Genomic DNA, 27,097 nt, shown 5'->3' with positions numbered 1-27,097 from the left:
GCGCACACAAACCACCAGCATCCCCTTGATCACACAACTGATTTGCATCACATGACACAACCCAAATGATTTTTAGACATCAGAATGTCTTGCTTTCTCATAGGCTGTGGTCCCTGAGTATAATAATTGTGGCATCCTGCCATAGACCTTATAATTAAAAATTGGCTACAGAATTATTTTTTTTCTGATGTTCAAGCACACACGCCCCGGATTTATTTCCACTTGCGACTGTTATATTACAGCTAACACAATATCAACAGAATAAAAGTAGTTTAAAAAGAAACGTTAAACTCACCCTTGCACTTAATATACGTAGGCTGTCAATGTCGTCTCCGTGTGTCATTATGCTGTATGAATCCCCTGTGTGTGTGGGCGCACATCAAGCTATTTTGTCTTCTCTGGGTCATCGGTCTGGGTCAGTGACAGCGACAGAACAGGCAGAGTGGCCAGTGTCAGCTAGAGCCAAGGCAGATGAACACCAAATGGAGACTTTGCTGGCTGAATGAGACGCACCAGACATAGTGGCACGTTGAGGTGACCGAGGCAGTAGCATTATATCCACACCAGGGCTGTCGCTGTCTGGTACAGCGGCAGACCAGCTAGGTGGAGCAGCAGAGCTTTCTTCTCTAGCTCCCTCAGGCTGTTCACGGTCAGCGTCGGGTGAAGTGACCACAGCTACAGTTCCCATAACTTTCGTTGGCCAAAAAATTTTATTTTCAGCGATTCATTGTCAATAAAACTGTTAAGCTACAAAGCAGTCATAAGCCGTGCCAGGTGGCTAGCATTTGTGTGGGAAAAGTTTTGTGCACATGACACAATCAACCAATACATTTTTAGATTAATTTATCACTTTCTCATTGGAGGATGATGCTGCTGCCATAGACTCCATTTAAAAAGTAGCTCTTGAAGAATTTAATTAAATTTATATCTTTTTTAATTTATTTTACATGTTTGATAATCAAAGGTAGGCCGCGGCTCTACCGGTTCCGCGGTCCTTGCTCACGGTGATGCTAAACAAAAAGTCAGGGGACAACCGAAGTCATTAGGCTACATTGTCTGGGAACCATGAATGTCTCCAGAAAATAATGAGCCAATCCATTGAGTAGATGTAGAGATATTTTATGGGACAAATCACAAATTTGATCTAATTTGCCACAGGAAAAATCAGGGGATCACCAAAGTCATTAGGATTAATTATCTGGGGAACACGAATGTCTGTACAAAATGTCATGATGATACATCCAATAGTTATTGAGAGATTTCAGTCTGGAACAAAGTGTGAGACTGACCCCCAGAACAACATTGCCATCCTTACTAGAATAAGTTGCAGCTGACATACACATAAGCACTTTTGTGTAGTCCATTTCTGTACTAATATAGTATTGAAAAAATAGTGAAAGAGCCTCGGCAGCTGGAAGCATTGCTTAATTTGTTAGAAAATGTAAAGCTTCCGGGATATTCAAAAAGTCAACGTTGGGTCCTGATTGAAGTGCATTCTTCCCCATGCGGCTGCTGCTATTCTCCGAGGCAAATGATTACTCAGGAACTCAGTTAGGTACACATCAGTTTCATCTGCTTCCAACTGTTTCCCATTACTGAATTAGGATAACTTGGCCCACCTCCCCCTATCCCTCTCTCTTCTTGTTCTCTTGGTTTTTATATTATTGCATTATCTCCGCCTCCCTAACCCTCCCTCCCTGCTTTATGTGGCCCAGTAATGAGACAGTGATAGATTACCCTAACCCCCCACCCCCACCCCCTCTACTGAGATAGAAGCTTGCAATGAGCTTCAGTTTGTAAGTGCTGTGTGTGGTTGTGCAAGTTATGTATGAAGCGTGTAAGCTTGTGAGCTCAGGTGACGGGGCTGTGATATGGTTCATGTGGTTCAGATTCTGTTTCTAATCCCATGTCAGACATTTAGTGCCAATTTGAGAGCTGGCAGGTAGACTAAAACCAGAATTAAACATCAGTAGGGCCCGGCACCACAGGTTAACCAGGATATGATACTTTCACGGCATTTTGTACATGATAATGATGCTATGCCCCTTAGTGCCATAATCATCCTGCGTTGCAGGGACATGATTTTCATTAGATTGTATTAGAAACTAATGAGCTATTGGCCCATCTCTACAGTTACACAGCCAGACGTCCTTTACCAGGGTAAAAGTAGAAATACAACACTATAGGAATGTGCCATTATAAATAAGTATTGCATTTAAAATGATACTGAAGTTAAAGTATATAAGTAACAGCAAAATATGCAAAAATTAAAAGTAGTACTGCAGAAGGTATACCATAATGTTATTTTATTTGTTAATATAACTGATGCATTAATGTGCAAGTATAGTTACATTTAGTTATGGTGGAGCTAGTTTTTGCCACTTAATGTAGTGTTGGGTAGATTGATTTACAATAATGTATAGTATTTTACAAGTTGCATTATATGTTTTGTATGTAAAATCTTAATACATGTCAATGTATCCTTGGGTGAGATGCTGAACCCCAAATTGCTCCACATCTCAGGGCAAGTGCCTTTCACGGAAGGTTACTGCCATCGGGTGTGATTGTGTCTGAATATACTCCTAAAGTGGATATGTTTTTTTTTCAGAAAACTCAACCTTGAACTGTGTTTATTCACTATACATTATAAAGAGTGTTCACTTTCAAAGTTGTGTACCAAAGCGTATAGAGTCAGAGCGTTTTTAATACACATGAACATATGACATTATTTAGATGTCAGATGGCCATGAACTGGCAAAAAAGTTCAACAAAGGAAGAAAACACATATGCCTCTATATCGCAATAGAACATATAATGATGTGTAAACATATTGATTATTTGTTGAAACCATAACCCTATGTATCTCCATCACTCCAACACACACAAACACATTTCTTTGTGTTTGTCTTCATTTCCATGTATCTTTCCTTTCTGCCCATTTTCTGTTTCACTTGTGCATTATATTTATCAGTTGTCCTTCAACTGTTAACCAGTGTTGGAGTGTTTATACACACCGTGTGTGCATAGACATTTGCGTATGATATTGTGTTTGTATCTGTGATCATGTGTAGGGTTGGACTGTGTATTTAAGAAGAGCTCTATTGGCAGAGATGCAGCTTTGCTTCAGCTCAACAGCAGCTGTCTAGTTTGGTAGTTTGGAGTGGAGGGGTCCAGTCCTCTTTAGCTGGTCATCTTCATGTTGCTTCCACTCCACATTTGAAACTATCATTAAAGGCTTTTATATTTCTTTCTCCCCTATGTGCTCCTCATTTTCTGCATCTTTGTATTGTGTTATAATGCTTTCATGTCAGTCACCTCATTTGTTAACCCCCCCCCCCCCCCCCCCCCTCCCCTATACACACACACACACACACACACACACACACACACACACACACACACACACACACACGCACACACGCACAAGGTTCTGGTTTGCCCCGCCCCTGGCTCAGTGCTGTCTCTGTGTCTCAGAGCACACATTCATTATCTAATCTTCCTCTATGTTTAATTTACAGCCTTGGCTGCTGCTGCCATATGCTCCTTTTGTCTCTGCCTAACACACTCTCTGAGACACACACACACACACACACACACACACACACACACACACACACACACACACACACACACACACTGCTCTGTTTCCTTCAGCGTCAGAAAAAAAAAAGAAGCAAAACAAACACGCCAAAGAACTCCTGCACCCATTCCCCTTTAGCAACACTTCTCAACCTTCCCACAAGCTTGTGTTGACACAGCTAGAGGTGTGTGTGTCCAATTATGTCTGGATGTGTGCGTGGTGTCCGCTGACCGGGCGTTCAGGCAAGGTTGGTCTGAGAAGACAGACGGACCAGTCTGAGGTGAGATACCTATATACATGCTGGTATTTTTTTTATGCCATCTTCTTACTCCAATTTCTTCTTTTAGCCTTTTTCTGTACCTGTTTATTTCATTAGCATCCAATGAAAGGTGTGTTGTGTTTGCATCTGGAGCATACCTGTTGCTTTGGGTGACTCTTTTTTTTTTTTCTTCCTTTGTTCTCAATATTTTGCACTGCCACAGCCAAATAGTCACATTCTGGTGTTTGCTGTGTATCTGCGCACACAGTGAGGCAGTTCAGGGATTGCAGACTGTGTGCTCATCCAGGGGCAGCTAATGTAGTGTCACTGTGAAATATAAATGGGCTGAGAGCAGCCGTGCTGTAGATGAGCACTTCCAGGCCTTTTTACACAGTGCTGCTGCGTGAAGAGCCCCCATCCTTCATTTTCATGGCACTGCAGTCCGGCTATTGACTTAAAGTGCAGCGATGCAACCACTACTCTGGTGCAATTGGGAAATATAATGAGCTACAGTGACATGAATTTAAATACAGTGGAGTGGTGAGGGCAGGAGATGAGAGAGGGTAACACAAGTGGAGCGACAGAGTGTGTTTCCTTTTAGCTTTGCTCAGGATGAGAGTGAATTGCTGCGTTGTTCTCCGCTCACTTTGTCCCAGCCGCTGCCGTTTCTCTTCCTCTGTAGCCCTCTCTCTTTCACGAGCTACTTCCCTTGCTCTCCTGGCCAGTAACACATGTTTTGAAATGACGTATTCACACAGTGAGACACTTTCAGCAAGGGTGTGTATGTGAGAGAGACGCACAGAAAGAGAGCTTGTGGTTAGTCAGGGCTTTCTCTCTGGCTCCAGAGGCCCTGGCCAAGTCAGTGGTGAGGTTTGGATCACTTCTTGCAACACTGCACACACAGGCTTGCGCACACACACAGTCTCTCTTTCTTTGTCCCTTATACTCTCTCTCTCTCTCTCTCTCTCTCTCTCTCTCTCTCTCTCTCTCTCTCTCTCTCTCTCTCTCTCTCTCTCTCTCTCTCTCTCTCTCTCTCTCTCGCACTAACCCATCCACATAAGTTTACTTTGAATTTTATGTACGCTCATCCTCCCCCCCCCACACACACACACTCTCAACAGATGCGCACACACACACACACACACAAAGAACACACACACACAAAGAACACACAGAGTTCCTTCTAGTGCTTAACGAGACAAAGAGTCATTGATTTAGCAGGGAGTACAAGGAGTTAGGAGTGATCGATCTTGTTAAGCCTGTGGACACGCTCTCACAAGGATTGGAAGAGAGGGAATGTGGAATGGTTGGAGGGAAGACAGAGAAAAAGAGAGAGATGGATGGAGAGAGATGGGGGACACTAGTTGGGAGGTGTGATCAAGAGATGTAGTTTCTTAATGTGGTCACAGGGGCTATGCTGGGTAACTATTTATGTGGCCTTCAAGTACATCACACACCCCAACAGATCCAGATGGGGATCACTACCAGGTGGGCTGTGGGGGTGATGGAAGAGGGAGTGGGGGGTGGGAGAGATTGAGATGGAGGTAGCGCAGCGATGTATGAAGTCTTGTGGAGTTTGTGTGTGTCTGTGTGTGGTGGGGCATTTTATGGTTAGGCTGAGGTCTGCTTCTTGCGGCCTGCATGTGAGCCAGCTGTGTGCATGTTAGTGTGTGTGTAAGTGTGTGTCTTTGTGCTTGCAATGTATGTGTTTGTGAGCTCCGATCCGCTGCTAAAGCACAACATTGGTCTTGAAGACATCCTGAGTAGATCAGAGATAAAAACTGTGGTTTGAGGATCTACAAAACATCCAGCTGATGTCCATGCTTTCTGTTAAAAACATGGAAGTACCTCAGTGTATCATTAGTGGGTGTTTCTACAAAAAAAACAACACTCTATTGAAACAGCACAACGGGCTACGTTGGTGGCAGGGTGTTGCTTAAGGTAATGGTGAGACATGAACCGATTACAATATAATTACAATAGAATGAATATAATTCAGAAAGTCAGACAAGAATTTACAACTCTAGAAAGTTATCATGGGGACAACTATTATATCTTTAGCTGCAACGATTGCAAGGTTAACAGTAGAAATACCCTGTTTATGTTACAAACCAGGACTGTGCGCTGGCGCATACGATTGACCATTGTAGCATAATTGCTACATAACATCAAATTGTGTTGCATCAAAAATTGACCCAGGTCTAACTTTTCTGCCATCATTTTTTTTGCCTAGAGCTCTCTGTTTTGGTATCCCTGCAGCATCGCTGGACTGATCGCATAAAAAATAAATGAGAGTGCTTTCACACAAGGCTAAAGTCGGTCTGAAAACAGCCTTACCGACAATAATACAATTTAGGGACTTCCATCTTATTTGTTTTTAGTATGTTGTTATTGTTACATGGTGGTTTGAATTCCAGAGCTGAATAGGAGATTGTGGGTGTGGAAATTTCCCTGAACAACTATTGTCAAGGTGCCTTTTACCAAAGCAACCCCCAACAGTTTTCAGTCTCTCTAGGGATCGGACCACCTCCAAAGGGTCACAAGATAAACCTGGAGGATTGTGAGATGACTTTTCTATGATCTTTACATTTTTTATTTTACTGTAAGCTTTAAACATTAAATGAAAGCATTTGATGAGTTTAGAGAGGAAATCATTCTTCAGTGGAAACAACTCATAGATATATAAAACATTTGAAGGGGCCCCAACTAAACACTACTTTTTGTGAGGTGTCACAAGCCAAACATTTTGAAATCATTATTCTAGAGAACTGTGGTTGTATTGGGTAGCTCCTAATTATACATTTCACTGTATAGATGGGAATCAGGCTATAATTAGAAAATATCAAATTTACTTTCCCTGAGTAAAGTAAAAATAGTAGTTAAACCAAAACTGAAAAGAGATCTTTCTTTCTTTCAGACTCTCTCTCTCTGTCTCTCTCTCTCAAGCTCTCTGTTGTCGTTCCCAGTGCTGCTTGTCATCCAGTGACAGCGAGAGCGCGAGTCATTGGTGCGCGGAGCCTTTAAAGGAAGACACTTTTTCATGAGCAGACATAAAACGCATGAAGCTGGCGCCGTTTAAAAAGACATCACACTTCGCAAGACAGCCTGCAGAGAAACGGAAAGGAAGGAGGGTTAGGGGTGGCTGAGGTGGAGGAGGGGACGGCTGAGGATGCAACAGCGTACCACACACAGAGTCAAAAAAAAACAAAGCAGCTTACCTTTTCCAGTCTCTTTTCTTCCTTCCTTTGTATTGCTACCTTTTCTGTATAAGCACAACTTACCGTCAATACATCTACTGAATGTCTTTCATTCAATTTCATTTCAACACATGCTGACACACAGATCCAACACATGCTGTATGAGCCACAACTTGATAGTGCGGCCCTGTCTGTTGTCTTTTTCATGAAACAAGGAACTGCAGATGATGTTAGTTTCAACATCAATGCTCAAAACTGTGGAGAGTAGCTCTGAGTCATCTTCACTGACTCACCCCAAGTATCTAAAGACAGAAACAGAAACAAACTCAAGGACATATGGTATGAGGCCAGATGATTGCAGCAGTGTTAGTGAAATGTGTTATGTCCTTATTGTGGCTTGGCTATGCACTCCAGAAGTGGTTTTGATTTGGTGATTAGCTGTAGCATGATGCACCTCCATGGAGCAGAAGCTGGCAGGCACTGAGGCCCACGGAGACAGAGTTCTGCCCAGGCCAGGGCCCTCCGACTGGCCTGGGGTTTGGAAACCAGCCTGTTCTCACCATGGAGAACTTCCACAGTTACTGGTGCACAGCTGGGCCGGAGGATCACTGGCACTGCAACTGATGTGTGCTTGTGTGTGTGTGTGTATAATTATCTGCATCCTGTCTATGAGACTTACAAATATCTCTGACGATAAGATGGCGTGTGAGATTAGATGAGGCCTTTCTTTCTGTAGGCCAACATTCACTGCATGTATCAAACATCCAGTCTAATCTTCAGAGCAAGGAAGAGGTGATGACATGAATATAAACCAGTGATTCTATGAACCTTTGTTTGATATGATGACCTAAATGGGTCTTCTGTACATCTGATGAGTCGACATCACAAAATTGATTATATGAGCATTGGCATGTTTTTGGCATGTGTGCCACAATTACATAATGAATATCCCATTTGGGTCCTTGGCTAAAAAGATGTAAATGACTTCCTGAATACTATACTTTAAGAGTACTCCATCATAATTTTCCTTTAACATAATCACACTCACTATGGACAGTTAAAAATTATCACAATCAATACAGCACAACCAGAGATCTTTTTAATTCCATATATTTTGGTTTGGTTGGAGATTCTGGTGTGTCATGCTAGTAGCGGCTAATGTAGACTTGACCCGCTACACTCAAGCAGAGAGGAAGAGGGGGCTACAGAGGCCTGGTAAGCTCACTTATTTCTAACTCCACACGCCCAGATTTTTTTCATTCTCAACATGTTGTCCTCAGCCCTAATTGATGCAAGTGACATCACTTGTTGCGATTCATCAGACAGCTGTATCTGGAGCCACAAAATGCAGTAGTGCTCCCCTAGACTTTTTAAACAGACTTTGATGTGTAAAATCTGTTGAGTACCCCTTAATGGCAGCAGGAAAGGCTGTTTTGGGCCAACAAGCATGTATTCATACTGCACCTTCTCATGGAGGATGTAAGATATAACCATCATTCTTAGTTCTTTGAAAACTATTGTGCCTTTTGGTTATTATATTAGCCAACCTGGTAAAGGCTACATTTCTCCCAAATGCTTTTTGATGGCAGTGTCTTGGTTTAATTTATTTATAACTAGCCTGCATAAAATCGTATAGGCTATATACAGTACATACTGTGTATGCACAAACATAGATGCACACTACTGTCTACAATGACACAAATACATGCACAAATCTACTGTCTCTCTTAAAATATGCAATATAAAACCATCAAATGTAGTGACATATTGCACTTTACCAAGAACAACAAAAACGACATGTCATTTTGATTGTTGACAGACAAATGACAGTGGGCCTTGTAGGTATATATTATATATGGAAACTATGAACTGCGATCATGACATGTCGGGATAAGCGTTAAACATGCATCGATGCATATACACACACAGACCCACTTAAATTTCTCACAGCTGTTAAATGTAACACACACACACACGCACACCCGCGATGATAAATCCATCATGGCCTCCCATTCTGCCAGCTGCTCACTGCACTGCTACTACGTCTGTCTTGTTGCTAGGATACATACACACTCGGGGAGTAGCTCACCCCTTGTCATACACATTGTGTTTATGCCCATATGTTGCCAAGGTGCCACTAAGTGCGCGCGCACACACACACACACACACACACACACACACACACACACACACACACACACACACACACACACACACACACACACACACACACACTCTCTCCTTGGAGAGTACTGTAGCCTGGATGACTGAGAACCTCTGCGTGGCCCAGTAAATAAAGAGAAAGAAAAATTGTCTACTGATGTTAGCATCCTTCACATATTAGTGTAAAATAATTTTAATACCAGGACCTCATAGCAGTGCACCAATGAGTTTATCATTATTTTAATTTATTTGAAAATGTGCCACTGAATTGGCTTCTGCCTCTTGTCTGCTGTTAAATCCCTGGACAAGAGGGGGCAGGATGGAGAGCACATTGCTAGTACACAAGTACCATTAGAGGGCGCTATCTGTCTATTTACCTCCTTGCTGTAATAGCACCTTCTCCTTATCAGTGAGGATACCTCAACAGCAGCCCCCTCCTCTCTTCTCTCTCTTTACTTCTCTGCCTGGCTCCCTCTCTGTTGTCTTTTTATTTCTTCCTAAGCCTGCCTCTCTGCTCATCCCCCACCTCCTCTTTCCTCCCTGCTTCCTTCTTGGTTCCCTCCCTACCTTTTTTATCTTTTTATCCATACCTGCCTCTCTCCTTACCTCCTACCTCATCTCACTTTTTTACTGGCCTATCTTCCAGCCCCTTAAATCACTGCAAATTCTTGCCCTGTTGTCTTTTTCACCTCCTTCTCTTCCTTTTCCTCTCTCAGTGTCCCCCTCATATCTCACATTCCCACAGCAACAGCAGATGAGATTCCCCTTTACAGAGCCTCCCTTGCATGCCTCCCTTCATCTTTTCCTCCCTCCCCTCTGGCTCCCTCTCTCTCTCGCTCCATGCATTCATCACTCTTGCCCCTCTGGGCTTTGTTCTGGCTTAATCAGGAGCTTAAGTGTTGCATTCTCACCCAGACAATGCCTGCCATTCAGTCTGGGCCTGTGTAAATAGGTGTGCCCTGTAAGTGTGCCAGCGGGCATGCCATGCCAGCCTCGCTGCGGTAGTGGTGATCAGCTATAGCCCCCAGCTACAGGAGGCACTGCTCCATGCACACACACTCACAAACATACACACAAACTAGCAGCAGCAGGAGGTGGAAGAGCAGAAACTTACTGAAGGCTGCCTTTGAAGTGCTGCCATACGAAGACATGGATGTGGCCAAAGCAACACACACAGCACAGGCCTTTGCATATGGGCACAAACACTCTTCTTCAAATGAAGTGAAGGAAGAGGCATTCTTTTCACAATCAGCCATTTGCCTCCTGCCATTACTTGGCCACTTCCTTTTCAGTTCCTCTTCTTCTGACTTGCGGTCTTGATTTTTTTGTATTTCTTATTGGCAAACAGCCCTGCGTTGTGTTTGGTAATAAAATAGCAGAAAAGTGACTAGAGGGTTATATGTGTAGTGAATGCAGGGGACCAGCAGCCTGTTTCTTGGCCACCTGGCATGCTCTTTCTAGAAGGCACTGTAGGCCTCTACCCAGCTGGATGATGCTTGCTGTCAGATTGGTGTGTCACATCCAGGCGAGCCAGCTTCCTCACAGCATCCGACCATCTGTCTGCATCCACGAAGGCACTCCACCTGCAGATATATAGAGTGAAATAGGGAGAGGTTGACAAACATATTGCATGTTGGAAAGAGAGAAGCCTGCATATGATCACAAAGGAAGGCTGGCAGGTATACTATATGTGCAGTTTATGTACAAACGGAAGCTCAGCAGTGCACATCCACTATAGCATTTGACTGTATATTCATATCAACTTCCGACTTAGAAAGCGAGGCAGAGCTGGGGGGAGAGAGAAGATAAAAGAGAAGAGGGGTGTACATGTAAATGTACAGCAGACAGACGGCAAGTGACACACAGAAAGAGAAGAAGAAGTGAGCCCTCGCTCGCCCATGCTATCTATCGTCCTCAGATGGCCATTTGGGCTTGTTAATCTATCGCCTGGTAACAGAGACAGCCTATCAACAACAGCCACACCCCTCTGCACATGCTCATAGAGAGGGGCTCATTTGGATCTTTGAAGGGAAAACACGCACACCACACCAAAATACACACACATACACACACATACACACACACACACACATACAAAACTCCCCACAAATCCTGGCCTGTCATTGCTCTCCATTGTTTGGCTGCGGTTGCTTTCTCCTGGTGTGACTGCCAGCAGATGGCTAGCACTGAGCTGTCAGAGTCAGCCTGAGGCCCACACACAGGCACGCACGTACACACACACACACGCACACACACATGTAGACAGACACTCACTCATACAAAGTGTCTTACTGCACACAGAACATATGCACTGTGTCCACTGAATGGTGCTAGTATTGGCTGTATAACACTACTCTAGGTCTGCTGATACAGTTTATAGAGTACCTATCTGTATCACACTCTTTTATTCAGTTGTTCCAAGCACACACTTATACACACAGGCTCCTGATAGATAGACACAGGCTACTGATAGACTGCGGAGCCGCTCAGCTACAGGTGGCCCTCATGACCCCTCTCACTGTAATGACTGTGTTAATCTCATAAAAGGGCCGCCTTACTACATTAGCATGTGTAAAGGCCATTGTGCTTGTGTGTGTGTGTGCCTGTGCATAAGTAACTGTTTTGAATCTTGCTTCTGCGGCCATCCTTTGCATCTTTGTGTGCATGTGTGTTTCTGTGTGTGTGTGTGTGTGTATTGTGTGTGATTCGATGTGTGTAGAAACAGGTGTCAAGCCTAATGGAGTGTGTCGGCGCAGTGTAAAAGCAGCTGCTGCAGACCAGGGTCGCTCTGGGTCGTCCAGAGGTGAAAGGTCAGGGTCGGGGTGAGGAGTCGGCTGTAGCTACATGACATTCCTCTACTCGCTAATCATAGCTCTGATGAATGGCTGCAAAGTGGCAGCTGGTAGACAGGAGGATGTGTGTGTGGCTGTGTCAGTGGAAGATACAGAGAGGAGGATTGAGAGAAGAGAGGGGAGGGGAGGGTAAGGGGAGGGATCTATACATTGCAACTAATCTCACACACACATTCACACAAGCCGACAGGGCGAGTATTGACTGCACAGGGCTGTGATCCTGAAGGAGCTGTACATCAGAGGAGACAAGCACAACAACATAGGCCTTTGTCAATGTCTGAAACTCCACACTTATGCACAAAACGCACACCCAAAGGCGGACATGCACGCATCGTCATCCTCTCTCTCCCTCTCTACCCCCACCCCCACACACACCCACAGCACAGCACAGCACAGTTTGTTGTGTCTGCAGAAAGCTGGGACTAATGACAGGCTTTGTGTTGTGTGTGCTCACTCAGCTGCCCCCTGGACACACTTTACCCACCCAGCAAAAAAACGCCCTTTGTGCTTCTCTCTCTCTCTCTGTCTCTTTCTCTCTCTATCTTGTTCTCGCTGTCTCCCCACTTTCTTCTCTCTCTGGAGGATAGAGTTGTTTTGCTGTGCTCTGCTGTATATATTACCTGCTGTATATATTTTCCCGGGGCCTGACAACAGATATGAGTGCAGCAGTGTTTTTGGCTGACACCAGTCTTTCACATTTACCAGTAAATGGAGCAATAAAGTCTATACATAAAAAATGACACTTTGATACAAACATGGTTAATATTGAAGATGTTTATATTTACACTGCATCTTTTGATATGATGTGCTACATCATGGTAAATAAAACAGAATCACAGTGAGTTTTACAGCCACTATATACTTCAGCTTTGCAGAAAGCTGTGAGAACAAATAATATTTAGTAACAATAGTGAACATGCAATGATGTTTCTCTGTTTCTGTGTGTCAATATTGCACCCTAAAAGTGTTTTGGCATCATTTTTTCCCATTTAATTATCCAATATGCATTGATCAGATTGTACAGGATATATGGCCAGTCACTATGTTTTGCCACATGCATGTATGCATCTGGCATATGTTTCATCAATAAACAACATTTTGACAGCTATATTTAACAGGAACCTATATCCTTGCACAATTTTAAATCTGTTCTCTCCAAATCAAATTGGATTCAAGCCGATCCAGCTATCAGTGCTTCTTTACATTACATTTATTTAGCTCATACTTTTACCCAAAGCAGCTTATAGTAAGTGCATTCAACCATGTGGATACATGCCTTTTTTATGTTATGAGTTTTGGGGTCCTTAATTATTCTCTTCATATGTTTTGTCTTGGCCAGGAGTTTCTTTATCTTAGTGAGGACCTTTTCAGGGTAAAAATAAAGACTTTGGCTTTTGTCCAAAACTAGTCTCTCATACTTAAAGTTAAAAATAAAAAATGAAATAAGAGGGAACGAACAGTGGTCTTCCGTACATGCTGTGCCACAACTCGTCGAGTGATACTGAGAGAAATTTGCTCACTTCTGTCACATAACGGTATCTGTTCATGTCTGTTTGGGTGGTGATGGCGCAATGGATAAGACACATGCCTTTGGTGTGAGAGACCCGAGTTCAATCCCCCACTGTGACCCATCCACCATTGTGTCCCTGAGCAAGACACTTAACCCCTAGTTGCTCCAGAGGCGTGCGACTTCTGACATGTATAGCAATTGTAAGTCGCTTTGGATAAAAGCGTCAGCTAAATGAATAAATGTAAATGTTTAATAAGGCATTTATGTATAGGTGGAAACAGTGCAGATGCACACAACTACACACACGCATGCCAATGTTTTCTTCTTCCATTTGTCCCATTGATTTGTTAAATCACAATGTGTAGCCTCTCTGTCAGTCTGTTTATCTGCCCATCCCACTTATCCTCCTGATTTGTGCCCATCCATCTTTCCTCTCTCTCATATCTAAATGCCATCATAGAGAGCCGATTGAAGCAGTAATTTCTGTTCGTAATGTCACTGTGCTGCCCAGAGGAGTGTTTTATATTGACCCAAGTGTCTGTCTCCAAACTAGCTTTTCTTTCTTGCTCTAGCCATAAGCAGTACACATGCTATGCATACGGTTATTTTCAGGAACAGTCTGGAAGCATGTAACAGATAACAAACATTGATGATGATGATGTTGTAGGTTCACTTCTGTTACTTACCAACTGAAAGGCAAAATTAATTAACCAATTCTTTTTTCGTTTTTCTCTACCGACTTCCTTTCCTTTCCTTCATGCTATGACCATAGCATGAAGGCAATTGCATATCATTTCCAGGTTAACCAACAGGGCTAATTACTACTACTGCTACTGCTTATAATATAGTTAATATATTTAATATAGTTACATTAAAATATAATTAGGATATGTTTGAGCAGTTCTACTCTTTATGGCTCCTAACCTTCTTGAGTCACACACAAACATGACAGGGCGTAATACTGGACTGTTTCAGGTGTATCATCAAATCGTAGAGGAACTGGAAGGCAAGTGTGTGTACGTGTGTGTGCGTGCAGTTAGTGCTACACTGAAAAACAGACGGTCAAACGGTCAGCTTGTTTTTGCTCTGACAGCCAGGCCAAGCAGGAAGAAGCCAATCGATAGCACTTACCCTCTTCCTGTTAGTTCCCAACAGACTTGGAAGAAAGATGCAGCCCTGCAGTTGTCCCCAGCTGTGTGCGTGTGTGTGTGTGTCTTCGCGTATACATGTGACTACATGTCTGCACACACTTTTTGTATACAAAGTATTGTGTCTGAGGCTGAGTAAGATTGAGTGCATTTGTGTATTTGGAACGTTAGCCCAAGGACACACCGTAGTGCCATGAAGGAGCATTTCACTTGATTTATTGACTTCCATCCAGCCTCTTATCACCACGCAGTTTGAGACTCAACTGCAGGTTTAACCTGTCTAAGTCTCAGTTCAGATAACTCTGAAATAGTAGTTTGATAACCTTGAATATGAATTCTGAAGATAAATGTAAAAGACACTACACGTACTCATACGGATAAATGCGGTGGTACTGTGGAAGTCCTACATCTGAATCCCTTCCTGCTCTGTGTACTATGAACTGCCTTGAAGGAGGTATTGAAAAAGGGCTGTACAGGGATCTTGTTGTATCACATAGTTATTGAGGCACTTATCCAAACCCACTGAGGCTTTTGGATTATCTAGGCTATTATGGACTGGACAGCAGAAAATTCTTTACAGCTCAATGCTGATAAGACAGAGGTTCTGGTTGATGCTTCAGAAAAATGTGCCCCCATGAAGTTGCAAAATAATGGGGCTCTTTCCTCTGCTACCCACTCCAGGCTATAAAATTTATGGGTAATATTTGGTCAGTCTGCATCATTCAACGCCTATGTTAGGGTACTAATAAGATATTGTTTCTTCCAAATAAGAAAGATCAGTAAAATGAGATCTGTAGTCTGAACTGCTGAACTAGAGATACTTGTACACATATTTATTTCATCTGGCATAGACTACTGTAATGCGCTATTCTCATCTCTTAGCACATCTACCCATGATCATCTGCAATCAATCCAGAATGCTGCCATAAGGCGTCTTGCTAGGACAAATAGACGGTCTCACATTACCCCTAAACTAAGATCTCTTCACTAGCTTCCTGTAGCATATAGGATCCGGTTCAAAATTCTCACCATTACTTACAGAGCACTACACAGTCAGGCTCCTGCATATGTGTCTGAACTACTAGGCCCTTACTCATCAACCTCTTTCTCTTAGGTCTAATTAGCAAAATTAGCTGTCTGTCCCACACACTTAATATAAGACCTGTGGTGATCGAGCGTTTGAGGCATTTGCACCTAAACTTTAGAATGATTGATTCTGTGGATTCTTTCTTAACCTTTATTTAACCAGGAAGTCACATTGAGATTATAACTTCTTTTACAAGTGAGACCTAAAAATCTTTAAATCGTTTCGCTTGTTATTTTCTTTCACATGAATTATTGTAAAATAAATATAGCCTTCAATATTAATATAAGTGAATACCACCTAGTGTAAAATATAATTGTAGCTGTTTCTTTGTATCAATGAGATACAGATATCAATGGGTTATTTTACTTAAACCACACCCTATACAGTCACTTGTATTACTCTCCTGAGTCCTGTATTGAAATTGAGTTGTGAACTTACATGAAATTAAAATCTGGTTATTAAATGTGTAGTCTTAATTTTAACCCATGACCTTTTCACTGTTAACCCTATGCTTTAAACTGTTTACTTATTACACTGACTAAGAGGAATATTGTATAAAAATATGCCCTTGACTGTATGCCCTGACAGGGCATATATATATATATATATATATATATATATATATATATAATATGCCCTGTTTTTAATGTGGTGAGCTTTTTAGTTCTCTTCCTCTTTTGATGTGGTTTAGATGGTCATTTTATCTTCTGTGAATTAATTTTTGTAAAGCACTTTGTGACTCGTGTCTGTGTAAAGCACTTCCTTCCATACTTACTTATCCCATGCTTCCTGTTTGCGGGGACAAACTAACCCAGGAAGTGGCAAAATGTTCACTCCGATACATCAAATGCTTCCCTTCCTTTCTAGCTCTGCTCTCCATCAGGATGCACATGTTTTACAACCATGACATCACTGGCAATTGAAGGACAGGATGATAGTGAGACTGAGGTCAGATCAGCACCCACTATGGCCTATCCACTGACCTCCAGTTTCCTGTACTGCTCGGGTGTTTGCTTTAGCTTGTGTGTGCACCATGCATTTGTGGTTAGACCAAAGACGTACTGCTGATTCAGTCTGAATCTCATTACCAATTATAATGTTTGCTGAGGTATGTCTTTGGACAAGAGACTGAAGCTAATTCTGCCTTGCTCCAAGGTCATGTCCTGCATCAGTTCCAGTGTTGCAGTTAAAGGGGTGGTGATAGGGCAGTGGATAAGATGCATGTCTTTAGTGTAAAAGACCCGGGTTCAACTCCCCACTGTGACATGTCCGCCAATGTATCCCTGAGCAAGACCTTTAAGCCCTAGTTGCTCCAGAGGTGTGTGACCTCTGACATAAATGGCAATTCTAAGTCACTTTGGATGAAAGCGCCAGCTAAATGAGTAAATGTAAAGGATGCCTTTTATTTGGCCGTACATGACATATAATCAACTGTGTTTTGGTGGATTACAGGTTGAGCAATATGCCATGTGATGAATATTGTACATTTTGTAGATGTGCGGTTAGTATTCCAGCCGTGTGTATGTGTGTACACATGCATTTTTTTCCAATTCAGTCATGCAGACAATCAAATAAGCAAGCCAAATTCTTTTTTTCAGTAAATATTAAAAGTCGATTACAAATATCAGCTTATACTGAAAATGGAACTGACTAAAGATGGCTGATAGGATAGTTGGTGCATGCATGTTCACCTCATTGTGTGCTAATATGAATCTATTTGTGCATCTTGTCTTACTGTGTCTATCGAGCTGCCCTCAGATCAGCCTCAGTGCGAGGCTTGCTTCTGCCAGGCTTCCTGTCCTTCTGCCCTTGACTGACCCAAGCCTGACCTGTGTTTGAGCCCCAGGCCTCCTCATGGCTACTGTATGGGCCTGCGTGTGTGTACATATGTATGTATGTATGTGTTTGTGTGCGTGCGTGCGTGTGGCCAGCACAGGGTGGTGGGGTGTAATGTGAGCCCCAGGCTAGGACAGGACTGCTGCAGAGTCTATCCAGGCAGAAAAAGCAAGACATGGGAGCTGCAGGGTTGGCAAAGAGAGAAAAGGACACAGAGCAAGTGAGAGAGGGCAGGACAGCTGAAAGAGTAAGAAGAGGAAAGGTTGGAGAGAGCGAGAGAGAGAGAGAGAGAGAGAGAGAGAGAGAGAGAGAGAAAGTAATGGACAAAGAGTAGCAAGGCTCTTTTTAACTCGGTCTCCGTGGAAGAAAGATGTCAGTCTGTGTCAGTTCGCTCCACTAACCAGCCTCTAGCAGGAGAAACAGATCTCTCCCTCCCTCTCTCTCACACTTTCTTGCTTTCTCTCTCTCCCTCCCACACCATTTCTATCTACTTTCTTCTCTCATATCTTTTGGTGATAGCTTTTCTGCCTCAGTTGAGAGAAGCAGAAACACTCCACAGCTCAGGGGAAAACAGCAAGACTGGGTAAAAGACCAAGCAGTGAACCAGTCATCTCTAAAAGGCAGACAATGTATAGTGCAGGTCTTCTCCTGATCACACTTCGGGTGAGTGAGACCGGGCTGCTCCAGATGCTGTAGAGTAAGGCCCTGAAGGCAGGGCACGCTGCCGGCTCTGCTGCAGCGTTTTCCTCTGTGTTTTGAGGAGCGCAGCACACAACTCTTCAAACACAGAAGGGATCAAATCTTCAAATCCCTTGGAAATGTCAACCACGTTTGAGGAAATGTCAGCAGAGCTGAGAACACACGGAAACACACATTGGTCCAAGTGTGCGCACACATGCACAGACACATGCACTCAACACCATGGTAGGAAAGGCAACGTGAAATAGGGCAGTCACGTCCTGTGGGTGAAATCAGCTTTGTCTCCATTTTTTCATATCTCAAGGGAGAATCATTGCAGGCCTCTGGGGTTTTTTATTCCCAACGATGTTGAAGTTGTAATCTATGGCATTTTCACATGAATAAACATAATATCATGTAGCACAATAGTGATTCAGCTGGTAATGTCAGTGTAGTGAGGACAGAACAACAGCTGGCATTGGCACCAGAGGAAACAGAGGAATAATTACATGGTCTTTTGAAACTCTGTAGTAACTGTTAGTTGATTCTTCAGCTTTTGTAGAGGAGCATTTTAAAGACTAATTCATGAAATTAGATTGTCCTGTAGAAAACAATGATTCAATCCCTGGTCTTTCTCCCTCCCTTGTTCACATAAAATATATGACATGAAATGTTTTGTGATTATAGAATTCATTTGATATCAGCACTCCTCACATGTTGATCCTTAGTCACCTCAGGTTATCTCATCTGCAGCCACTGACATCATCCTGTGTTCCTATTGATCTATCCTCACCCCGACTGACTGAGTTATCGACATCCTCAAGTGTATTTCCTGTCTAGACTGTCGGCAGTGTTTATGGATGGCCCTGCCCCCTGGTGACACACCAGCACACACATGTGCGCCCACCTCCTCTGCTTATCGATGTCTCCTTTTCCTTTTGAGTCCGTCCTCCTCCTTAATGAATCTGGTAGGTGTTGAACTGCAGATGTTGTGCTAGGCTCAAGTATCGACGGGCATGGCCGTGATGAAAGAGCTTGTCCCTGGAGAGGCCTGGGTTAGGTCACGCTGAGTGTGTGTATGTGTGTGAGAGAGAAAGAGAGAGTAATTGTTAGAGGGTGCATGTGTTTCTGAGTGATGCGTATATGTAGCACCCTATCACTCTCTGTGTGCCACTGCTAGGAAGTGATATGAGTCCAGAGCAGGGTGCTTGTGTGCAAGTGTCAAGACGCTGACAGGTGCGATGTGGGTTGAGACAGGCAGAATGACTAGAGAGGTTGTGACTGTCTTGATTGACATGCCTCGCTCTATAAGACACATACAAGCACACAGGCACAAGCCTGCAGGCTCTTCGGACTCTGTTTATCTGCAGCTTCATATCAAGATCTGCACTCAGCTGCTAATGTCTTGTGATCCTTTGAGGGCATAACAGTACTCCACACTGCTGTGTGATTTCTGCTGGCAGGCTCTCTCCATGTCCTACGACATCATCCATTACCAACTTCCTCATTACCGATTAGAGCAGATGATGCTGAACTGTGGAATTAACCTCAATTAGTACTACCTCTCTAGATCTTTCTCATTTCACCTCTTGACTCCTGCACTACATCTTACATGTCCCTGGTATATTCCTGCTCTATTGAGAGGGCATATATCAAAATGAGTGTGTGTGTGTGTGTGTAAACTCAGGCACATTTATTTCATTTATAAAGCAAAGATTTATTTAGCACATCTAGAGCGAATTCTTTTACTTTTTTACTTTCAGCCATGCTAGCGGCATTGGTTGTTCGACCAGTCAACTGCTTTGGTCACGACTGAAATAAACCAGCAATTATTAAATAGGCTGCAATTTTGAATCCTAGACGATGAACCTTACTGATTTCTGTGATGCCTCTATTGCCACCATGAGGTTGACATTTGTGGTAAATACATAAACAACTTTTCATTGGAATGCCATAAAATTTGGGACAACTTTCGTAGTCCCCCATAGGAGGAATTGTAATAACTTACAGGTCAACAGGTCAGACTGATCAGGTCAAAATGGTTGGTGTGAGAGACCCGAGTTCAACTCTCCACTCCACCATTGTGTCCCTGAGCAAGACACTTCACCCCTAGCTGCTCAAGAGGCGTGCTACCTCTGACATATATAGCAGTTGTAAGACGCTTTGGATAAAATCGTCAGCCAAATGAATAAATGTAATGTAAATGTAAAATCTTTGGCTTTAACAAAACACTTATAAAACTAATGACAACAACAACGTACTTTGTGTTTCATTGCTAATAAGCAAATGTCCGCATGATAACATGCTGAACTAATAGTGATCATGGCAACCATTACTTGCTAAACATTAGCATGGTAACATTGTCATTGTGAGAATATAAGCATGCTGATGTTTAGGATTTAGCTCAGAGCACTGAAGTGTCTAAGTACAGCCTCACGGAGCCACTATCATGACTGCAGGCTCTCAGTTTTGTTAATCTCAGAACTATCCTAATGGTTGTATCCACAGTAACACTCTGTTATGTAACATGACATTCTGCGAATAACTCCCTAATTATACTGTGTATAACTCCATAATTATACTGTATAGGCATATGAGTCATTTGACAGCAATGATTGCAACAGCTCAATGTGTACCATCAAATATTGACATCCCAGCTTGTTCTTTATGGCCAGTATGTTGAGTGTTACTCTCCACCATCTGTTCTGATGGATGAAAGAAGCAACAATATCTCAGTAATTAAATTACAAAGGCTCATTGCCCTGACCTGACAGAGCAGTTTAGACACTCACTTTCCTCTCTATATCCTTCACCTTTTTCTTCCACAGTTTAATATACAGTGCGGGGAATTCAAAAACAAGCCCCTCGCGTGTGCACTTTAAGCACTTTTACTAAAAAAAATAATAATAATAAAAAGACAGAGAGAAGAAGAAAGACCGCAAAGAGGCTGAAAGGGGGTGAGGGGGGGCGGGCAGCAAGAGATTTAGAAAAAGGTTAGGAAACCTGTAGGCATGTTTGACGTGTATGTTTTCTGGAGTACAGGTAATCCCTAGGCTCAGACATGACTATTTACCTGCAAGTTTTTTTTTTGCTTAAACTTGACGTGTTGGAGACAGACTGGAGAGGCGCACCCAAGGCATCTGATGAGGAGGATAAGTTTAGGGAAACTCAGTACAGCAAAGAAGTGAATATACCCAGTCTCTGGTAACTCATGCAAACACACTCGCATGAGAATCCCAATACTACTCATTACAAAGAGTGCGTGGGAGAGTTGGATCGTTAGCTTGAACAAAGGGTGAGTTTATTGTTAAGTGAGGTCTGTTTAAATGGTTTTTAAACCATAGTGTGCAGGCAACTGTCTGGGCTTGAAGAGAGGGCAGATGGGAAGGTTTGAGAAAGGCAGTTGCAAAAAAAAATAAATCACCCTGACCAATAGGCGGATTTACATATAGGCCAACAGCCGAAACATTTGTCGGTTTTTGTGTCATAGCTACTGTGGTTTGCCCACTCAGTCTGTAACTGTAGGAGGAAGCAGTGATGCAACTTGATGCTCACAAACACCTGCACGTGTGTGTGTGTGTGTGAATATAAGCATGTGCGCACACACACACACACACACACACACAGACTAAAAAAAACACTAACTCCCCCCCCCCCGGGCTCCTCATGAGAAGTCATTAGGAATGTGTCTGTGTGTTTTATTTTTAGCAGTGTGTGTTTAGGAGGGGTAGTGGAGTCTCGTCAGTCTTCAGGGCCCTCCTCTGCTCTGTCGCTCTGTGTCTCTGTCTCCAGCTGAGAGCTATGTATATTTCATAAGCCCAGGGTGCCTTTTTGTCTTAAGATGTGCTGCACCTCCCCTGCCTGTCTCTCTGCTACTCGTCAGTGGAGGGAGGCATCACAGCCTCTTTTAAACTCTCCCCCACTTCTCTCTCTCTCCCCTCGCTGACAGCCACCCTCTGCTACTCCCTCTGCTTTTCATGGTCAGCTTGTCTCTCTCTTGAAGACTCATCCCTCTTTCCTCTTTCAGCTGTGGAGGGGAGCAGAGTAGAGCACATCCAAACAGACTTGGCCTGTCAGGAAAACTTTCTCTCTCTCTCTCTCTCTCCGTGTCTCGTCGTCTTTGATTCTGTCTGTCTGTTTTGCAGCTCTTTCGCTTCTGGGAAGGGACACTTCTTCACCCAGCGCTGCATCCCCTTTAGTTGTTGTCGTCTTTTTATAGCAGAAATCTGAGTGCTGTGACAGCAGCTAAAAATGGTTGCACCAATGACAGGCTACATCAACAGTTAATTGCTATATATTTGCACCGTTCGTGTCTTCATTATTTAGATTTGATTATTATGTCAATATTGTTGTTGTCGCCTCAATAATGGTTGGAAATTTTCATTCTGTAACATTTTCAGGGCACCTCTATATCTTGAGTTGTTGGTAATTAGTGTAGGGGACTTACATTGAAGTCACTCATTGATTCAGTTTTGATGAATTAACTACACCTCTATTCTTCCTGTCTGGCCTCATTGACAAGGCCTGGGACCCCCACTTACACGGACTCTCACTCCCTTCCATTCCAGACACTACATGTTACATTAACGTTCAATTTCTAAATCAAATCTAAATGTGTTCCAGTAATGTACATCTTTGGGATTATTAGCTCAGCACATATTCTTCATACTCCATACTGTGAACTTGTGTACATTCCTTGATCAATATTTTACACATTCCTGCACAAACTGTACAGATATATTGTAGATACTTTTAATTTGAGCATATTTGTTCCTATTTTTATTTAAAAAATATTTTATTAATAATACTATTTTCTATTTATTTTTCTAGACTTCAGTTGAACTGGAGTAGTTTTTGTGTCCTGTTAACTGTGTTCATTGTTGAAAGAATATTGAAAGTACCGAAACAAAATTCCTTGTATGTGAAAACTTAATGATAAACCCGATTCTAATTCTGATTTTGATCTTACAAAAGGACATCGTAGTGCAAACATTCTTCCTTTGTTTCTTATATGTTAATTATGTCTTTACATCTTTCAGGTGTCTACTGTGATTGAGAGTGCAGCTGGAGCCAGTAAGGAGGTGGACTCTGGGCTCGCCCAGCCTCCAGGTGACCACACTCCTTCTCAACCAGTAACCTTGGAGCCAGAGAAAGCTGACCGAGCTGAATGCCCACTGTCCAGTGAGTATAGCACTCCTAATGGCCAGATACAGACTAGTCTTTTTTTTCTCTCCTCTCCTTGGCCAATGCCTTTTTTACTTCTGTTTTAAGCCGTTGCCATAGCTTAAAATAATAATGTCCTGTTTATAGAATATTACTATACAATCCATTGCATTTCACTTCACACCAATGTGATCTTTGACAGATGTAAGTACAGACGACGCTGCAATTAAATACCCCTGCTGCTGTTCTGAAACACACTGTATGTCCTGTTTCATGTTGCATTTCTTGATCTCACCTTTATGTGTGATCACAACTGAATATTCGGCAGTAAATGCTTTGGTTTCTCATCATTCAACTACTTATTGATTTATTTATTAGTTTATTTGACAGGGACAGTGTGCATTAATTAACATTGCTGCAAATGCACCAGAATTAGCCAAAAGGCTATTTTTCATCCGTTGTCCCTGGACAGATCTTAAAATTGTCTACCAAAAAAAAAAACAATAAGAAGATTACAGTGAACAATACAAATATAAAAGAGCAGTAAAACAGATATAATTCTTCAAATCCTATTGATAAATACAGTGTACATGTTTGCTATAATACAGACATTAGGTTAAAAAAAACAATTATACTACACATTGACACAGCAGAGACACAAGTGGTAGCACAGTTGGGTTGAGGGAAGATACATATTCTTATTAATGCTGACATGTCTGATGTGTTATGAACCAATTTTTTAGATGTTTTTTGACCAGAGTGTATGTGGTGAGTTCTCTGATGTTCTGAGGGACAGAGTTCCACTCCTGTGCTGCTGTGACTGAAAAGGCACTCTGACTAAATGCACTTTTCCGCAGAGGAACAACACAGTCTCCTCGGGCCGACCCTCGTGTTACTCTCTGGTTAGAATAAACCATTTCCTATTAATGTATATCTCTTAGCAGGCATCTTATCTCTGTTTCCTTTTTTCTGTGTGTGAGGTGTTCTCCTGACTCTGCTGTGTGGCAACACAGGAAGTAGTGAGACCCCTGGAGTGAATGAGATGAGGTCTGAGGCGGCTCTAACACTCAAATGGAAGAGTGACTAAAATGTATACGGAGTTCTTCTTTTTAGTCTTGTACTGTCATATCTTCTGACACCATCATCCTCTTGTAGCTCTTCTACCACCCAACTCCACTGCCACTGTATTTTATCTATATATACCTACAGTAGCTATCACCCCCTCACGCAAACTTGATTAATTCTTCGTTTTCCATCTTTTGGCATTACAACAGTCAGCATATATATGCTGCTGTATGAGATCAGATAATAATGAGATAATAATAATAATATTTCCCTGCATTTTGTTTTGCAAATGTGCAGGGGATCTGATCCCGTCACCCCCTTTGGATTTATTGTTTAATAGCAACTGCTTTTAATTATCAATGCAAATGCAAACCAGCAAACCCAACCTGTCCACAGAACGTACACAAAGACTCTCAAACATCCCTGCACTGATATCCATCAGTGTTCACACACAAATGCAAATGGCTAAACACCATATCTTGCTCTCCTTTTTGATTTTTAAGAGACTTCTGTTGTTAATCTGAAGTTCCACTTCAGGACCCACTGATTCAGTTTGTTTCTTATTGCTACCAACCTCAACCAAGAGCAATGAATTATGGTCTTTTTCATATACAGTGTAGTGTTCAGCCAGACAGCAAGTTGTTGGGATGCTGGTGAAGGAGAGGATGGTTGTGATAAAGTGAGACTGGGAGATGAGTTGGAAGATGTCATGATGAAGCAGGCACAGGCGCAGAAAACAAGGGACGGCGTGCATGTGTGTGTGTGTGTGTGTGTGTGTGTGTATGTGAGTATGCCCTGAGGGAGCCCATCACTACAGTGGGTTTTGGAGCTCAGTGCATTTATGTGGAAAGTGCTGCTGTCTCCTCTTATCAGTGTAGCTGGACTGCCTTTTTCGCTCTGTATCTATTCCCTTTCTTTGTCTCTGTCTTCCTCTCAGTTTTACACAAATGTTTACACTTATAAATACGGGAGTTTTGTAAATCTAATTTTCTTAACTCTCCACCTCCTTTTCTTTCACTTTGTCTCCCGCTTTATATTTCTCTCTTGCTCACCGCTCCCTCCTGCTCAGGCCTCTTTCTTTCTTTTCTCTAGGGCTATTTCTGTTTAGCTGTGAGGGCCCCCCTGTCGTTTACAGGAACTCATCTCAAGCTCTCTTACCAGCCAAACTCACACACAGGCACGCTAGCTCAACCACACTGCAAGCTGAAGACACTTGGTTGAACAGTCATGACAAAGGGGTCCACCGCACATCCACAGACACACACACCCATGTAGAAGACTAAACGTTCCTCCCAGTGGTCTAGTGTGGGCTGAGAACAAGGTTTTCATGAGTTATTTAAGTACTCTCCATCATGCGTGTTAAGCTGCGGCTCACACTGACAGGACACGGCCCATTTCCCCCACTCAGGCTAAAAACGTGACACAAGACACGCTTGCGGTGTTCGCATAGAGTACAGAGGTGCACAATCAGTCATGATCTCAGTCATGAAGACTGTTGTGTTTAAATCATTAACCGGGCCCCATATACAACAATTAAACTAAGGCTAAAGAGACAGGCTGATGATTTGAGACAGCTAATGTTACGCACTCCTGCTGTCCACTGGTTTTTAATTGTGTGTCTGGGAGAATATTTGGCTTAAAGGGATAGTAAGTGATTGTAATCCAATTCACTTTTTGTTAAATTCAGCAGATATTTATTTGGAAAACAAAGAAAGTGGTGTGGACCTTTCCATGCAACGTTGTTCCAGCCAATTAGCAACAGGTGGCGTTAGTGCTCATGCACAGGAGTGATGGAGGGAGGGGGGCAGTGGGAGAGAGAGTTCTATACACTGGCAGAGCTTCTGAGGGAGCACTTAAGGGAGGGGTGTGTTTGTTTGGCAGTTGATTTCAAATATCAGTAATCCTTGTTTAGAATCACTTTCTCTCCCTTTCATGTTCACGGCTCTAACTGAAATGTTTTCTTTGACCAGTGGTGTACAGAGAGAGGGAACATCGCAGTGTTCAAGATGTTGGATGTGGTTAATTGTGAATGTCAGTCTGTGAGAGAGAGTTGAGAAGATCTAATGTAATCAGATGAGAAAGGTTTAAAACAAACTCATTTCAAATGTCCCAACATATTGTGCCCCATCAAGAGCTCCTATCAGACAGGAACCAGACTGGAGTGGAGAGGATGTGACATCTGGGCTGACCACAGTGTGCTTCAGGCTCGTGGACCTGTAAATACATTTGCTGAATACTTCATCATCAGTCGCTCAGGCTCAAAACAACCACACAGTCAATAAATCACTGTTAATTGTGAAGGAAAAGGGAAACCTCCCTCTGCTGTACTGTCTGTACTGATATTTAATGGAGAGAGGGACATAAAGGGCTAATACAAAGAGCAGAATATACGATGAGGAAATGTTTACCATTATGCTCTTCTTTGTCTGCACTGTCACAGTTTTTCGCTCTTACCTCTTGTGAGTTTAGCTTTTCTCAACATTTATTGTTCCATTCTACTGTTTCATCAGTCTTCTCTCCTCGATCTTGTCATACTGAGCAAATACATTTAGAGATATG

The 27,097-nt window shown here is 42.7% G+C and overlaps 1 protein-coding gene across 1 annotated transcript in view; it reads left to right on the top strand.

Annotated features, from left to right (window-relative positions):
* gse1 (Gse1 coiled-coil protein) overlaps positions 1-27,097 on the top strand; it is a 171,279-nt gene that overhangs the window by 32,610 nt on the left and 111,572 nt on the right. Inside the window, exon 2 of the mRNA XM_038700664.1 lies at positions 23,350-23,491. Within this exon, the coding sequence (XP_038556592.1) occupies positions 23,350-23,491 (142 nt within the window). The remainder of the gene's footprint in view (positions 1-23,349; positions 23,492-27,097) is intronic.

This window comes from Micropterus salmoides, unplaced genomic scaffold (genome assembly GCF_014851395.1).
Source record: "Micropterus salmoides isolate LMB-PRFRI ecotype aquatic unplaced genomic scaffold, ASM1485139v1 Ms_hic_scaffold_6, whole genome shotgun sequence".
NCBI classification, from domain to species: domain Eukaryota; kingdom Metazoa; phylum Chordata; class Actinopteri; order Centrarchiformes; family Centrarchidae; genus Micropterus; species Micropterus salmoides.
This window is presented reverse-complemented; position numbering and strand designations above follow the sequence as displayed.